The following is a 17542-nucleotide window of genomic DNA, read 5'->3' as shown; positions in this document are numbered from 1 at the left end:
GTTCTACATTGTTTTCAACTGCCAATGTTTAGTTTACCGGAACAATTGATTTGTCGGTTCCAGAAGTGAGTAAACTGACCTCAGGAAGAACTGTCCCTCCAGAAACAGTGCCTTGGCAGATAAACAGCAGTGTAGCTGGGGACAGATGGGGGGTTCAGTATTTATGGAATTAGAGAAGCAAGTGATTGTGGAATTACTAGATTAGAAGTTATCCTTTTTGTTTGAAGAATGATCTCTTTGACCTTCTGCTATATAATTTTCCTCTGCATTGCTATTTTTTCATGATCTTACTTTTGAAGTGGAGCCAATATTTTTATGGTAATATTTCCTTAAAGTTCCCCCATGATTGGCTCAGCAGACCTCCCACTTGGTTGACTCCAAAGACCAGACCAAATATAGATACTGCTAGTCTGTACAGAAATATTTTGAACAGGGGAGAAAGAGTGTAGTGACTTTATGAGAATAGATGCTGCTTTTGATCCAACTAATGAATATCTTTTGCATCTTATATAGCCTGAGAATTAACATGATGAATTTTATCACGCAGCTTGAGAATACTGGGATAAACAGAAGAGGGGGAGCAAGGATAAGGGGAGCGAAGGATTATACATCAAATGGCCACAAGATAACAGAGCATAGGGATTTCCTAATTGTATACATAACTATTTGACTTGTTTGGTTTAGGGTTTTTTGTATTGTTTTGCTTTGTTTGGGGATTTTGGCCCCATACCTGGCAGTGCTCAGGGGATCATGTGGCACCAGAGGCTATACCAGTGTCTTTGCATGCAAAACAGGCCCAGCAGCCTATTGCTGCCTCTTTCCCTCCGGTCCTATGATTTTAACTGGCAGCTGTTCTCAAGTTAGAGTCTACATGTAATAAATACAGAGTGGGATGCTACTGAGTGGGGAGGAATCTTTTACAAATAGATGCTGGGGCCAGGGAGACAATTAAAGCAGGGCGGACACTTACCTCACATGCTGCCGACCTGGGTTTGATCCCCAACATCCTACATGGTTCCCTAAGCCCTGCCAGGAGTGATCCCTGAGCTCTGAGCCAGGAGTGAGCACTGAGCAAGAAGACAGTAAATAAATAAAAGTTAACTTGTTTAAACAGACAAAAAAAGAAGTAGATGCTGATGTTATGAGTCATTCCAGGTACTTCAGAGTAACTGAATTGAGTTTCATTGCAGACTTAGGCTAGCACCCTGCACAGCCAACCCGTTGACAGCTCAGCTGCTGAAGCAAATGTCAGATTGGGTTTTATCCAATAATCTTATACCTAGAAATCACCACTGTTATCACCATTGCAAAGAAGAGTGACTTCTCGTTCCAGGAGAATAATTATGCATCAAGAAGTTGGTTGGCTGTGTGACTTCTAAACTCCTTGTTCGGGAATAACAGCCAGGATGATCTCTGGGTGCTCAGTCTGCTTGGACTCCAGTCCAGTTCGCTTGTCACTACTGGTGTGGGGGTGAAGCATTACTCTGAAATGCACGTGAGCCCAGCCAGAGTTCCTAGAGTTCAGAGTCAGCCTCTGGGGCAGCACCTCCTGGGCTCTGGAAGTGTATGCATCAAGTGCTAAGGAATCCTCTGTATGGGACTTATTTATTTATTTATGTATTCATTTATTTTATGAAAGGCACCATGTAATTTCCTGGCAGGGCCTTGAAATGGAAGAGAGTTCCAAGTTCTAACAAAGACAAAGCCCTCTTTCTCTTAAGATTCCAGCGCCCAAAGAAAGGAAACCTGAAGCCTAGGAGTTAGTGTAAGGGGAGTTGGGGGGGTGGGACTCAGGAGGCCGCTGGCTCCTCAGTAATGCAGGCGGCAGGCTGCTTAGCTCCAGGAGAGAGTTTGCAGTAGCCTCTGTCCTTGGGGAACAATGCCGAGCTATCCAAGTGAGCTTGGGAGAGGCTGGCCTTGCTGAAGATGCATTTGCCTGTGTTCCACTGACCGCGTGACTCCGTTGGGCTGGGTTAGGGGATTTCAGGGACCGGGGAATATTTCTTTGGTATAATATTGTATATTACTGCTCTGCAAAGGTATGATTTAACCAAATCCTAAAGAATAAAAGCAGATCCGTAAGAGCTAATGAGAGGGAGAAGAGTTTAAAGGGCTGTGCCTCGAGGGGTGCTTGTTTCCTATCTCTGTGCACATGTTGCAGAGCTATTTTGAGACATGATGCTATTTCACACCATTCACAGTGACCATTCACAGAGTCACTCTTACTCCACACTGTGTTCCTGGAACTGTGCAAAGGAGCCATTTATCACCTCTGCTGACCATTTCCCAGCATCTACTCAGCTTAATTTTTAATTACAACTGAATTTTTCATAGCAAAAATCTCTGTAAGTTAGAAATCACATATTATCCCCACTGCCTCACTATTACTCATTAATGGTCAATGTCCATGGTAGAAATATCACCTTAAAATCTAAACAGGGGAGCAGCACACAGATAACCAAGTAAAGCACAGTATCATGACATATGCCCCAAACCTAGCCAGTAAATTGTGGCTGAGCACAGAATAAATGATCAATTGTGAGCAGGCATTGAGCAGGCCAGGATGGGCCTCATGCTCTGAGGGTCCCTCTGTGCTCTGACCTCCACCTTGAAGTCGCTCCTCACTAAGCTGGTGCTCACTGAAGCAGAGATTGCATCTTAATAATCACTGTGTCCAGCACCTGTCACTGACTATTATTGTTAAATGAATACTCAGAAGCACGATTTCAAGGGGATGCAAAAGAAGTTTGTTAAAAATAATGTGGCTAAAAGACTAGTAAGATAGTACAGAGGTTAAGGCCCTGACCTCACATGTGGCTGACCCCGGTGTAATCTCTGATGTTGTTTGTGGTTCCATGAGCAACACCAGGACTGCTATCTGAGCAAAGAGGCAAGAGAAAGCCCTGAGCACTGCGGGGTGTCACCCCAAATACCAACAACAGAAAAACACCCAGAAAAGTTAAAAAGTCAAAAGTCAAAAGCTAAGGAGGGCAGTAGGGGACATACGCACTGAGCAGAGAAAGGGGTCCCGTACTAGAAGCCTCAAGTCTGGGACCATAGTTCCATAGTTGAGAGAGTGGACTTTGATTCTACAGCATTTCTCTGATTTGTTTTTCATTTATCATTGGGGGGGGGGATTGTTGAGGGGGACTTTTTTGTTTGTTTTGTTTTGTTTTTGCAAGTGATGGGGAGAACACCCAGTGTCTCAAACATGTCAAGCAAGTGCTCTGCTACTGTGCTTCATAGTCTCCCCATAGATCGTCTCCTCAGGGTTGTTTCTTCCTTTGTTGTTCTTTAATATGTGTGTGATGCTAGTCTCTCACTTCCTGTGCCACTTGCATCAGAAGCCCAGGTTGTCTCACCCTTTTGACTCGAACTGTTTGTTCAGCAACCACAGCACCAACTGAATGTAACATGGGCCTTGTCCTTAGACGGTCCCACATTCTAGCAGGGAAGGGAGACAGAGGCTGTAAGCAGTGTTCGCCATGCAGAGGCATCAGTAAAGGCTTCTGTAGGATGAACAGTGGTGATGGGGCTCCAGGAAAGGCTGCTTGTGGGTAGAGAAGCCTGGAGTCCTGAGGGGTCAGCAGGGGGTTGCCTACATGATTGAGAAATTTCCCTTGATGCTCTGTCGGTACAGAAGTGATGGGGAGGCCGTGTCTTTTCTAAGCTGCAGAGATGATTTGAATAGATGACAGGCTGAAAGGAGAGAATGAGTTCAGTTTTCCATCTTTACAACTCATGCCTTTAATTTTTATACCACATTTTAATGTCCTACGTAAGTCAAATAGTGACAAAAGTAGGGGTGGGCAACTGAATATATTTGTCCACCCAAAGAATTAACATCTAGCCTCTATAACTGAAACTCTTATTTCAGTTTCAATATATTATATATAATATATTATAATTGTACATAATTATAATTATATATATAATATATTTCAGTTTCGATATATTATCCAAATTAATATTAGGAAGGAAACTTACAGAATTAAAGTGTCATTGGTGATTTAAACACCATGCATTTGGTTGAATTTCTCTGGAATCCAGAAATAGACTCTGAAAGACAGATTGGAGAATAAGCTGTGTATGTGGGTGCTGCCCCAAGGAAGGCACCATTGGTTTTATGTGGACTAAGTCCTGGAAATTAAAAGCTCAGAGCTTGGATAGGTTATACCTCTCCCTGTGTATTTCTACCACCTGCCAGCCTTAAGTCTTCATTCTACTTGCCTTCACTGGGTGGGTTCTTTGGCCTAGGAACTTACAAAGCATATATGGGTTAAAAGGCATCAGCTTTGATGGATGATTTGATACCAAGCAAGACTTGGGGATTAGGGAAAGGACCAGAGACTGTGCCCCCTTCATTTAGAGTTAACGGCAATCATGGATGTTGTTGAGTTCTCAGCACACATTCAACTACATCTTTTTTTCTTAAAAAAAAAATCTAGGATCCATAGCAATAGGACAAGAGAGAGAGAGTACAGAGGAGAGGTAGTACAGGGGCTAAGACACTTGCCTTGCACACACACTTGCCTTGCCCATTCAGTCCCCAGTACCACATATGGTGCCCTGAGCAGGAGTGATTCCTGAGCACAGAGCTGGGAGTAGGCCCTGAGCACAGCCAAGTGCATCCCAACCCTTGGACAAAAACTTTTCAGTAAGACGTTGTTTTACATTTAGAAACAATGAATTACATTACAAAGGCTTTAGGAGTGTTTTTGGATATCAGGACTTTGACAGGAGAGCATCATCTAGAATGATTTCTGCTTGTTTTCCATTGTAATTAAAGTTGTTCACTGTGAATTAATTCTGGACCAGCTTATGCCATCATTAATAATATTGGTGGGCCCTAGAGATAGTACATTGGGTAAGGAACTTGCATGTTGCTGACCTGAGTTCTATTTCTAGCATCCCATTGGGTTCCCCGAACACCGCCAGGAGTATTTCCTAGGTGCAGAGCCAGGAGTAATCCCTGAGCATCCCCAGCTGTGACCCAGAAACAAATAAATCAAAAAAAGATATGGAAGTACCTGAGATTGTGTCAAATAGATCTGAACACCCTTGTCCCTGGTTTTCTTCCTCAGGTTTCGAATATTCAGGCAAGAACAGTCGTGCTGTCCTGGGCGCCCCCTGGTGGACTTTCCTGTGGACCCCACAGTGGCCTTTCCTTCCCCTACAGTTACGAGGTTGCCTTATCCGACAAAGGGCGAGACGGAAAATACAAGATTATTTACAGGTAGAGTATGTTTCTCTGTGATTTCCTCCGAAACCGCGAAATTGGAATCATTTAGGGAAATAGAAAAACAAAGGAAAACTTGAAGAAATTTTCACTTTTCCCTCCCCAAGTGCACTTTTAGGATTAGTGAGAATTATAATGTCAGGAGTCTGGCCCAGTGCTCTTGTCAGAAATGACTTTTGCAGAGTGCTTTGGCGTTGGCAAAATAGTCTTAGGTTTTATATTGGCTTGTAGGTAGAGAATTAAAGAAAATTTTCGATTGATGTCTATTAAAGAAAAGAAAAGTGAGTATGGCTTAGTTTTGCACTTATAAATCATCTCTTTTTTGACCCACATCTTTTTCCAGTCTGGTTTTAAAAAAATTTGCAATAAAATCCTTCTGTCGCCCTCTTCTTACCCTCCATTGCAGTTTTTCTAACCTGTAAGAAAGATTAGAGCAGTTCATTCTTAGTGATCAGGCATTTAGCACACAGAATAAGGGGATTATCTCCTCTGCTTTATGAACTCCCCACTATTAGCGATTCAAGTGGAAAGTGTGTTCCAAATTTGACTTTAAAAGTCAAGTCTTTCTCCTTTGTAATGGTGGGCACTGCTCAGATTTGCAGGCAGGAGCGCATCGAAGTCATGTTGAACTACCTGACTTCCCTCGGCGTGACCGTGGGGTGCTCTGTGGCCTGGCCACATAAACCTGCTGTGCCTCGGCCAGACAGCGCCGTTTGCCGCCCTCTTTGCACTGGCCTCAGTGCTGCAGAAGTTGTGTCTCACTAGTCCCACTCCAGAGGGGGCACAATCCCTGATGATTCTTCAGCTATCCAAACAGGTCTGACAGTTTTCGTACTTTGGGACCGAGATGCAGTGTTACTCAGCTCAGTGGTGTTCTGGGGACGATGCTAAGCCAGGAATCGAACTCTGGACCTCACGGATGGATAGCATGTCCTCCGTCCCCCTTGCTAATTCTTTTGTGTTGTCCCTGGGGCATGGGGGCACAGGCGGCAGTGCTCAGTGCTCTTGGCTCTGTCCTCAGGGATCAGTCCTGCCGGGCTGGAAGGACCATATGAGATGCTGGGGATGGAACCCAGATCAGATGCCCTACCCACTGTATCAGCACTCCCCTGACCTGGCCCTTCCCCTGCCCCTGGACTTCCCAGCCCCGAATCCTAATTCTCACCTTGCTCTGGGGATATGGCATCTTTTGAATAAAGAGTAAAGGAAGAAACCTTGCTCCCCTCTGCTCACTGTGCTCCCATTGGCCTAGCCTGGCTCCTGCAGGAAGCCCCTCTGTGATCTCAGCATCTCCCTCTCACTCTCTGCTCTCCTCCGACCCACCCACATGCTACAGAAATAGCAGGTGATTCCTGCTGCTCCTCAGAGGGGAGGACTCTCCAACATGCCTCACCGGACTTCAAGCTAAGTAGGACTCTCTCACTACCCAGTCTCACAACTGTTTGATCCCATTTGAGTTATCTGAATGGAAATGATACAGAACTTTATCACATAAGCCTCATTTCCCAGTCTCTCTGTGCAGGGTGCTCCTGGGGTCAGGAACCAAGGGGCTGGCCAGGTTACTGCAGAAAAACTCAGTCTGATTCACCGATTCCCTAACATTTGCATTTGGGTTTCAACTGATGATGAAAATAGGTAAATTTTATAAAACATTTTTATGCCATCATCTTTTCTAATTTAAACTGATCCTGCCTATTCAGACTCTTTAGGCATACAGTGCAGGTCAGATAGCTGAGCTGCAAGCAGTGGACACAGGCTTTTGTTAGAAATAATTTCAGGTTTATAAACCATTGCAAAATGGTCCTGGGAGACCAGGACCTCCCTTCAGTAGCTCTTTACCCTGTTTGCCTTAGGATTGGAGCTTCATGCTTTCCCCTGCCTTTTTCTCTCACCCGTCTTTCTTCCCATTTGTTTTATACATGATTAACCTTTACTATTAATACTTAGTCTATTTCCTATAGTGATATGTTCTTGTGTAGCCACAATGTAATTGTCAGCTTACGATATCTTCATTCTGTCATCCATATTCCCAGTTTTGTTAGTGATCTAAGTGATGCCAATTATGTAATATTTTCTTTTCATCTATAGTCAGATCTCATACATGGTTGCTATGTCCCTTTAACCTTCTTTAATTTGAAACACTTTGCAGAATTTCTTTGCTTTTATGAATGCAGTCATGTACACATACCCATACCCTTATCTTAAATTTTATCATTTACCTTAATTTTTTTGGGGGTGCAAAGGATTGAGCCCAGGCCTCTCACATATTTGAGGCATTATGCACAGGACTTAAAGTCTTTGACTGGAATGTTCCAAAATTACAATTTCTGATTATACAAATATTTTTGTTGTTTTGGGGTGATACCGGCGCAATCCTGGCAGTTCTGAGGGAGACCATGTGAGGTGCTGGGGATTGAGCCCAGGACAGCTATGTGCAAGGCAAGCTCCTTGCCCACTGTGCCATCTCTCTCACCACTAGATAAATGATTTAATTAAGTATGAGATCTTTGTGTTGGTCTGGGGGGACACAAATTAAGATTTCTTCAAGAATTGAGATGACGGAGTAGGTAGTTGGGACTCTTGCCAAGGTGAATCTGGGAGCTGCGTCTAGTTGACAGCTGGTACAGTTATTAACTTATACTCATCCATCTATTTGATTGCTCTACTTACTTTTCTTTTTTAAAAACTGTATTTATATTTAAGAAGTAATAAGACCTTTCTGGATTTTACTCATGTATTAACCTTGCCATTTTCCAGATCTAGGAATGACATCATGAAAAGGAATCTTAGTTTTCTAGTCCAAAGAAACAGTAATACCAAATAAGAAAATTTATTCTGTTTTGGGATTGAATCAATATAACAGCTCATGAATCATTACTGGTTCACGATAGTGAGATCCAAATGCAAAACCTGTTTTACTTTTCAAGCTGAATCATTAACTAATGAATTTTTCTTTGCAGTGGAGAAGAATTAGAATGTAACTTGAAAGATCTTCGACCAGCAACTGATTACCATGTCAGGTGAGTTTAGATATGAAAGCTAGAACTGCACTACAGAGTTCCAATTGCTAATCTAAATCAGATTTGCTTTTCAAAGTATTTTTTTCCAAATCCTGTTCCAGTAAAATATTGAAAATTTGGTAAGGTTTTTTTTAAAAAAAAAGCACTTGGTTCATGGAAATTACCTGACCAATCATTGTAGCTCCTTGACTCACTGTCTATTCACTAGTATTCTGTACTCAAGGAAGCAGTAATTAGCAATACACAAAAGTGTTTTCTTTTTTAAAAAAATATATATACATATATATATGAATCACCATGAGATATACAGTTACATAGTTGTTCATGATTGGGTTTCAGTCATACATAGAAATGTTCCAATACCCATCCCTTCACCAGTGCACATTTCCTGCCATCAGTGTCCCCAGCTTCCCTCCCTCCTGTGCCCACCCTACCCCCACAGGCTGCCTCTATGGAAATATGGAAACACTTCTTTTCTCTCTCTCTCTCTCTCTGACTATCTATCTGTCTGTCTATCTCTGTCTCTGTCTCTCTTTTTCTCATATTTTCCTTTTAGGCATGGTGGTTTCTAGTACTGTTACTGAAGGGTATCATGCATATCACTTTACCTCTTTTCAGCACTCAGTTTTTGTCCAAAATGATCATTTCCAATTATAATTGTCACAGGGTCCCTTCTCTGTCCTAACTCTTTTCCTTTTTATGTAACTCTTCCTCCTTTTTATGGTGTTTGGGTTGACCACAGGCATGGTAAACAGCCTAACTATTACACTCTCTGGCCCCAAAACGCTTCTGATGATAGAAAAAGTAGAAGAGTTTTAAACACTTCGAGTAAACACTTAATTTTAAAAATGAATTTTAATTTATATGGTTTCTGTGAACTAAGATTTTGCGGTTTTTAATTTTTCAGCAGGTTTTAAATAAAGACCATACATATATAAACTGTGCTCTGACTAAACACCTAAAGTTCTTCCCAAGTTGCAGGAAGACCTTTTTTATTTAAAAATTTTTAATGAAAAACACCATGAAATAGAATTACAGACTTACACATTTTTGTGACTACGTTTCAGTCATACAGTGTTTAGTACTCATCCCTCCACCAGTTCCCATTCTCCACCAGCGTTCTCAGTATCCCTCCCATCACCCCTGCCCCCCGCCACCCCTCTCCTCCCACCTCTGTGGCAGGCACATTCCCTTTTACTCTCTCTCCTTTTGGGTGTTATGGTTTGCAATACAGGTAGTAAGTGGCCATCATATTCAGTCTATAGTCTACTTTCAGCATGCAAGAAGACCTTTAAACCTTAAAAGGCATAAAGGTTTTGAAATAAATAAAACAAATTGTAAATTAACTTTGGCAAGAATTTACCCAATTTGGTAAAGATATAAGTTTTTATAAGCTGAATATGTAGTTTGAAATCATTGCTGTGATTTTTTTTCCAAAATTTTTACTGTGACTGCTGAAAAGTGGGTTAGCTAATCCTAAGGAGAAACTCAGCCACCACAAACATACGAGGAAGACAGTATTAGCTAAATATTACAGAGCTCATTTGATTATTTAAAGATATTTCCATCTATCCATTTGTGTTTGTTTGCATTTAGGTAGATTTATAAATGTCGACCTTAACAAGTTTATTATACAAATTTATTTTTATTTTATTTAAAAGTAAATTAAGCTAACCAGAAATGTTAGCCGTAATAATATATGTAGAACTGGAGAAACAGCAAAAGGTTAAGCAAATTCTTTACACAGAGGTCCAGGTTATATCTCTAGCACTACATGGTCCCCCAACTACTACAAGATAGGATGCACCCCACAAAAATCTCTTAAGATTCTATATGTAGTAAGTTTCCTTTCTTCAAATGTGTACATAAAAATTATGTAATAAAATTACAGGCATCAATCATTCTTTATTGTACTTCCCAATGGTTATTTCATACCATATTTTTATTTTTAATGGAATGGTGGCAGAATAACCTAATAACTATAATACTGACACATGTATAGCACTGTAGCACTGTCTTCCCATTGTTCTTCGATTTGCTCGAGCAGGCACCAGTAACGTCTCCGTTTTGAGACTTATTGTTACTATTTTTGGTATATTGAATACGATAAGGGTAGCTTGCCAGGCTCTGCCATTTGGGCGGGATACTCTTGGTAGCTTGCCAAGCTCTCTGAGAGGACAGAGGAATCGAACCCGGGACAGCTGCATGCAAAGTAAACGCCCTACCCACTGTGCTATCACTCCATATAATGTATATTATGTTTTATAAGGTGAGTTGTAGTCAGATTGTGATGTAAATTAATTATTCTAACTTTGGCCAATTCATAGATTCCTTCCAACAATTTTTCATGTTTGAGGATGTATTCAGCTTATATCTTATTAACTACACTATTTAAAACTAAGTTTAAAGCAAGGCATTTTCTGTTCATTCATAAAAAACACATCTGCTTAGCTTTAGTTTAGATGAACTCTTGCAACCATATCCTCTGGTTTAAATGAAACTTTGGATGTTGAGTTAACTGTGTCTTCACCCAGCCACATTAAACTTTTCACATAATCTGCACATATAAAAAGATTTGTATTTTTTGTGTAGCTGAGATGAGATGATAATAGAAATAGATTAGCTATACTTGCAAGCACTTGATTTAACAATGAACCAGAAAATGTAACACCACATAGTGAGTTATGTAAATATTCTCCTTTATTCATTGTCAACATATGTTTTCTTTTCCCCCCATCTTTAACAGTTTGTTACTGCTTTATTGATTTCTAGTTCCTTCATGAGGTGATAATACCCTTTTTTAAGAAATTTGTTATCATAAACAGTCTTTCATGATTTACTAGTCTTCCATTATTTACTAGGCAGTTGTTTCCTTTTATTAGTTTTAACTCTCTGACAACGTCTAAGACCACTTGAGATCATTTACTCATCAATTCTTTTTACTGCCTAGTCTCATGAATACCTAGAATTCTGGGGCTGTGAATGAATTGTTTTTCTCTTATAAAGAGAAGAGGGGCATGAGGTGATTACCACTGGATCCAGACTTTGTCCTGACATAGCTGGAGCCCCATACTCGTGGCTTCTATGACATGACACATATGTGGCACTATACATGTACAATCTAAGGACTACCACGTCTTTGGTCTAGCAAACAATTTTTCCAGTATATTCTGTAACACTCTGGAGTTTTCAAAAAATTCTCCCTTCTTGTTTGTGACATCTTTTGAGTCATTTTTCAAAACCCTTCTCCTAATGGTAATATCTGTAATCCAGATTTTAGTTGTTTTATTGTTTTTTCTGTTGTGGTGGTAGTGCTGGGAGTCAAGGTAATAATTTCTGGTGCTCTGGGGCTATTTGATTGATGCCTAGGTATTGAGTCCAGGACCATATAGGTTCAAGACATGTCTTTACCATTTGAGTCACAGTTTTAAACGCCATATTTTTGCCTTGCCTAGACTGTTTGCTGTATAGATCTATCATTTTTCTTTCCTTACACACATCCTTTATTCAAGAGAGATAAGAAGCACAACTTATGGTCCTTAGATTTTGCTTCCTCTTCCTTGAATTACTTTGAAAAGCCACCCTGATGGAAGAATTTAGCATGTGAATTAATGGCTCTATCACTTACGAGGTGCATAGGCAAGCCATTTAAACTTCTTTGGACTAGTTTTCTCATTTATAAAGTAAAGGTAGTATTTATAACAGTCTCAGAAAAATGCTGTGAGAGCAAAGAAATATATTTATGAGTATGTCAGAAATCAGTCATAGATTATATCATTTATATGTACCTGATAAAGCCAGCATATTATAAATAATCAATCTAATGTAAACCTGTATAAAATATGTATCATAAAGTATGTTAATTTGTTTTACATTTCATATTATTTTCCCACAGTTGGTATAGTCTTTCCACACTCTAAAAATAAGGCTGCATGAGGTGGGTCCCTTAAACCTATAAGTAGTTAGAACATACCACTGTTTTATTGGGATAAAGATAATTGGCACTTAAAATTTCTAAGAGGGAAGCAAAATTTTGTGCAGTTGAATTGACATTCTCAAAGTTTTGGTTCCCTTGGATAAAGAAACATCTACACAATGGAATACGATGCAACTGTCAGGAAAATGAAGTCATAAAATTTGCCTATAAATGGATGGACATGGAGAGTATCCTGCTGACTGAAATGAGTCAGAAGCAAAGGGACAGCTACAGAATGACTGCATTCATTTGTGGTCACTCTGTTATCCCGTTGCTCATGTTGCTCATCGATTTGTTCGAGCGGGCACCAGTAATGTCTCATTGAGAGACTTATTGTTACTGTCTTTGGCATATCCGATATATATTGTAGCTTATATTGTAGAAGAATAATATCCATGGCCAGGGAAATACAAGGTTTAGGAGGCCTAACCCCTAACCTGTGGTTGGAACTAACCACATGTATCTGTGGGGCTGAGGGTAGGGAAGATAGAGGAGAGACCACTATGACAATAATAGCTGGGAATGATCACACTAGGCCAGATCTGAGGGTTAAAAGTAGGTAAGGGTTATTCTTTTTTTTTTTTAATTTATTTATTATTAATTAGAGAATCACCATGAGGGTACAGTTACAGATTTATACACTTTTGTGCTTATACTTCCCTCATACAAAGTTCGGGAACCCATCCCTTCACCAGTGCCCATTCTCCACCACCCGTAAACCCAGCGTCCCTCCCACCCTCCCCAATCCCATCTCCCCCCCACCCCACCCTGCCACTGTGGCAAGGCATTCCCTTCTGTTCTCTCTCTCTAATTAGCTGTTGTGGTTTGCAATAAAGGTGTTGAGTGGCCGCTGTGCTCAGTCTCTAGCCCTCATTCAGCCCGCAACTCCCTTCCCCCACATGGCCTTCGACTACAATGTAGTTGGTGATCGCTTCTCTGAGTTGACCTTTCCCCGGAACGTGAGGCCAGCCTCGAAGCCATGGAGTCAACCTCCTGGTACTTATTTCTACAGTTCTTGGGTGTTAGTCTCCCACTCTGTTATTCTATATACCATAGATGAGTGCAATCTTTCTATGTCTGTCTCTCTCTTTCTGACTCATTTCACTCAGCATGAAACTTTTCATGCCCATCCACTTAACTACAAAATTCTTGACCTCCTTTTTTCTAACAGCTGCATAGTATTCCATTCTATAGATGTACCAAAGTTTCCTCAACCAGTCATCCGTTCTGGGGCATTCGGGTTTTTTCCAGATTCTGGCTATTGTAAACAGTGCTGCGATGAACATACATGTGCAGATGTTGTTTCGATTGTACTTTTTTGCCTCTCTGGGATATATTCCCAGCAGTGGTATTGCTGGGTCAAATGGGAATTCAATATCTAATTTTTTGAGAGTCGTGGTAAGGGTTATTCTTGATAACTTTTCAGTATCAATATTGCAAACCACAATGTCCAAAGGGTGTGTGTGGAGGGGGGAGAAGAGAGAAGAAAAGCACCTGCCTTAGAGTAGAGGCTGGCAGGGGGTGGGGGGTGATGGGAGGAAGACTGGGGACACTGGTGCTGGGAAATGTGCACTGGTGGAGGGATGGGTGTTGGGATGACTGAAATCCAATCATGAACAGCATTGTAATGGTCTGTCTCCCAGAGATTCAATAAAAAAGTTTTTAAAAAAATAAAAGTTTTGGTTCTTGGAATGTAAGCTTTTATCAAATAAAAATTTAATCAAGTAAAGTCACCAAGAAGCCCTCAAAAAGACCATGTGGATATAATTTCCTTCCTTGATTTTTTTTCTTATAAAACTTAGAAAACTGCCCTTACTATACAGCTGCAAAATGAGCACTTACAGTCATTGCCGTTTTTGTTCCTGCATTTCTAGTTTACAAAGTATCTCTCTCGTGGAAGTCTTTACGGCCAGTGGTGGAAATGGAAATATTCCCTTTAGCAGTCCGAAACATACTGCATTTGCTACCAGTCTCACACATTTTGATTAAGACCTGCAGAATTTTCTACTCAAATCATTCCAGTAGCCTGAGAGGTTTCTTTCTCACCTTGCCATGAAGCCTCACGGGGGTTTCTGTTCTTTCATTTCTTGCTGGTTTTGATTTTTCTCCTGCACTTCCATCCCCTTCACTTTGATTATTCAGTACCTTTTTAGATGTGTTTTCTCATTTTTGACTTTTCCCTCCTGTGATAGTATTGCCGACAGTTCACCAGTCAGCTGAGCAGGCCCTTCTTTTCAGTCCCTCTCTAGCAGCAGTCCGTGTCTCCATCAGAGTGCTGTCACTGAGCTGTCTGCTGCATGCCATCAGTTGCCAGGCAAGAATAGCTCTTGATTCCTTGCCATCTTCTCCCTGTTACTGGAAATAGTTCATAAGAGACTGTGTCAGCCTTGAGGCCCAGCTCCAGCTCCTGTGTTTGTGGCTTTTTTTCACCTGCCCTGCCATATTCCCCGCACACATCTCTTGCTGAAAATATGTGTCCTGGGGTAGTTCAGGTTATAAGGGATATTTTTTCCTCCTCACTTTGTGGTATTTGTGTGTGTGTATTATTGCTACACATTTATCCAACAACTATTTTTTCCTCTCCTAGTTATTATATAAAAGTAATTCTCCTTTGTTGATTTGAAAAACTTAGGTATTCGGTCTTGAGTTAACTTTTTATTTATCACTTTCATATTTGTCACTGATTTCTTATAGAGATTGCTTTCTAAGGGGAGTTAGTAATGGTTGAATATGAGAACTCAGTTTGTGGTTATGAAAATATAATTATTTGGTGTTTCCACAGTTTTGTATTTTATGTATTATATAAAAATACAGATAGGAAATCTTGCATGTGAGAAATATTGTGCATATACTATGTGCATATGGTTGTTACTATACCTTGAGGAAGGAAAAGTGAGAAGAAAAATCAATGCATAAATAATATTTCATAGTATTTATATGTAAGTATGCTTCTATTAACATATCACTTATTTTTTACATAAGCAGAGAAGCGTGTTTTTTAATTGATACTTCATCAATCATATTGGCATTGAAATAACCAGTTTTCTATGGGAGTAAAGAATTTGTTTTTTCAGTTGGTAGAAGAATCTACAGTTTAAATGTTGATGAATAGTAATTTCATGATTAAAAATAGTTTTCCAGTCAGTGGTATAAACAGTTTGTCCAAGAAGTTGCCCATAGATGATATCATGTAATAGCTTTTTCCAGAAAAATGATGTGATGTAACATTTCCAAAACTATGGTTGACCAGCTCAGTAGAGAGTTATGAAATAGGTGTTATTGACCAGAAATTGTGGGTCCTAGTGAATTAACAACGTGCTGGAAGAAGTTGGAAGCAAGTTTTCGAAATTCTTGGGGCACCTATTTCATAAGCATCAGTTAAGCTGAAACAAATGTGAAAACTTACACATATTTAATATATTCGTAGAAAAAGGGTATTTTGTAGAGGGATATGTGCAAAATAAATTCAACTGTTTTGATTTATTGAGTCTTAGAAACAGATCCTTCTATCATATGATGATATTTATAGGGAGAAAATATCACCTTCTTGTGAAAAAAAAAATCTTTGAAAATGTAGCATTACTTCTAAACACTTTTCTATTACAGTTACTGATAAAAACAGAAGGGGTTAGTATTGCAATTAATTGTTACTTATTTACCAGTCAATGGAATTGACTAACTGTAGTCATAGACTGGGATTCTCAGACATTGTGTCAAACTTTCGGTACTGTTCTCAAGGCATTTATATTGCCATATTAATGGATCTTGTTTTCCTAGTACTTTTACCAGTGCAAATGAATTAATTGCAGTTTTGGTGTTTTTTTGTTTGTTTTCAAATTTCAATAGTAGGGAATATAATTCTGTGTGACTTGTTCAACTTCAGGTTTTCAACTGCCTCAGATTGTTGTCTTCTGCCAGTTCATTTTCTCCCTCCTGATATCCTCCCAGCTAGGCTGCCAAGCCCTCCTCTATTACTCTTGTTTCTCTCACCTAATTACTGTGGATTTCAGACTCCAAGAATCTAATGGAAGAAAAAAAACAAACATGACGGAGTTCAGATCCACGGCCGGTATCTCCCCACAGTCCAGTCTGCTGGCACTTTGCACGCCCTTCCCTGGCTCCTTGCCTCTGCTCTATTAGCCTGATGGATTTGGGGCACTATTTTTGTGAACCCAGTGTACACAGTATGGCACAGGCTAGTAGGCGAATTACAGAGATTCTTACTAGGACCCTCAGCGGGCAAAGTCCTTGAGCACAGCCCAGCCAACAGCACTCTCAGCCCGAGATGATAGTTGAGCGTGGTTGGTGTCTGTAATGCACATGACCTGTCCCGTCCGAAGCAAGAGCTACTCTCACTTTTATCCTAGGATTCTCGAGCCTGTTCTACAACTTCAGGTTCTTAAGGAAGCTAAGGCGTATGTGTATTTCTGTGTGTGTGTCTGTGTGTCTGTGAGTCTGTGAGATGCCCAGAGGTGCTCCGGGGACACATACTGCCAGAGATGAAACTGGCATGTAAAACATTGTAAAAACATGTAAAAACATTGCACAGTTTGAACTCTTTCCCCAGCTATCCTTTTTTGTTGTTTGCTTTTCGAGGAATCTCCAAAATTACTTTCAGCTTTGGTTTACTGTTCAAATTTAAGCTTGATTTCAGAGAATTAACCAGCTTCTTAGTTACTAGTTTCCCTCTCCTTCTCCTTCCCCCAGCTACTTTGAAGCCTAGTCCAAACTATTATTCCACTTGTGAACCACATTAGCCCCAAACAACCAAATATGGTTCCTTAAAATCTTTAAAAAATAGAACCTGTTCCCATTTCAGCCTGCTGTACTCAGAATGCTAACATCATTTGAATATTCTCTTTAAGAGGCCATTAATTTTTTATCAATAAATTTTCCCTTCATCCTTTTTTCCTCTTTGCAGCATATATGTTGGGATAATTGGGATAATTTTTTCTGTTGTGAATTATTTTATAGTTTGAATGAGGCTGACTCCATCCCTGCAGTGTACTTAGTGTGCTTTTCTGGCTTATACCGTCACCTAAAGTGATGATGATGTCTAGTCAGATACAAGTTCAGTTTTCTGGCAAAAAAATTGTAGTGTTATGATCTCTTAGGGCTGCACAAGTCTGCTTGACTCTTTGAGGTCATCATTGCTGCTGTCTTTTAATTTACAGATGACTCTTGGTATGTTCTTCTCTCCCATCCATACTCCCCGTGTATCTTGGGCCAGATGCAACCCATGAATTGACATTGGAGAATTCTGTTCCATAAATTGAAGCTGGATCCTTGCCCATGCTTATCATACTC

The 17542-nt window shown here is 40.2% G+C and overlaps 1 protein-coding gene across 3 annotated transcripts in view; it reads left to right on the top strand.

The window, feature by feature from the left end:
• FNDC3B (fibronectin type III domain containing 3B) overlaps window positions 1–17542 on the top strand; it is a 362568-nt gene that overhangs the window by 258977 nt on the left and 86049 nt on the right. For all 3 annotated transcript variants that reach the window (XM_055128349.1, XM_055128351.1, XM_055128350.1), the window contains exons 8-9: window positions 5085–5236; window positions 8200–8259. In XM_055128349.1, coding sequence (XP_054984324.1) covers window positions 5085–5236; window positions 8200–8259 — 212 coding nt within the window. The remainder of the gene's footprint in view (window positions 1–5084; window positions 5237–8199; window positions 8260–17542) is intronic.

Source organism: Sorex araneus, chromosome 2 (assembly GCF_027595985.1).
Source record: "Sorex araneus isolate mSorAra2 chromosome 2, mSorAra2.pri, whole genome shotgun sequence".
NCBI lineage: Eukaryota > Metazoa > Chordata > Mammalia > Eulipotyphla > Soricidae > Sorex > Sorex araneus.
The sequence above is the reverse complement of the archived record's forward strand: the minus strand, read 5'-3'. Positions and strand labels throughout refer to the sequence as shown.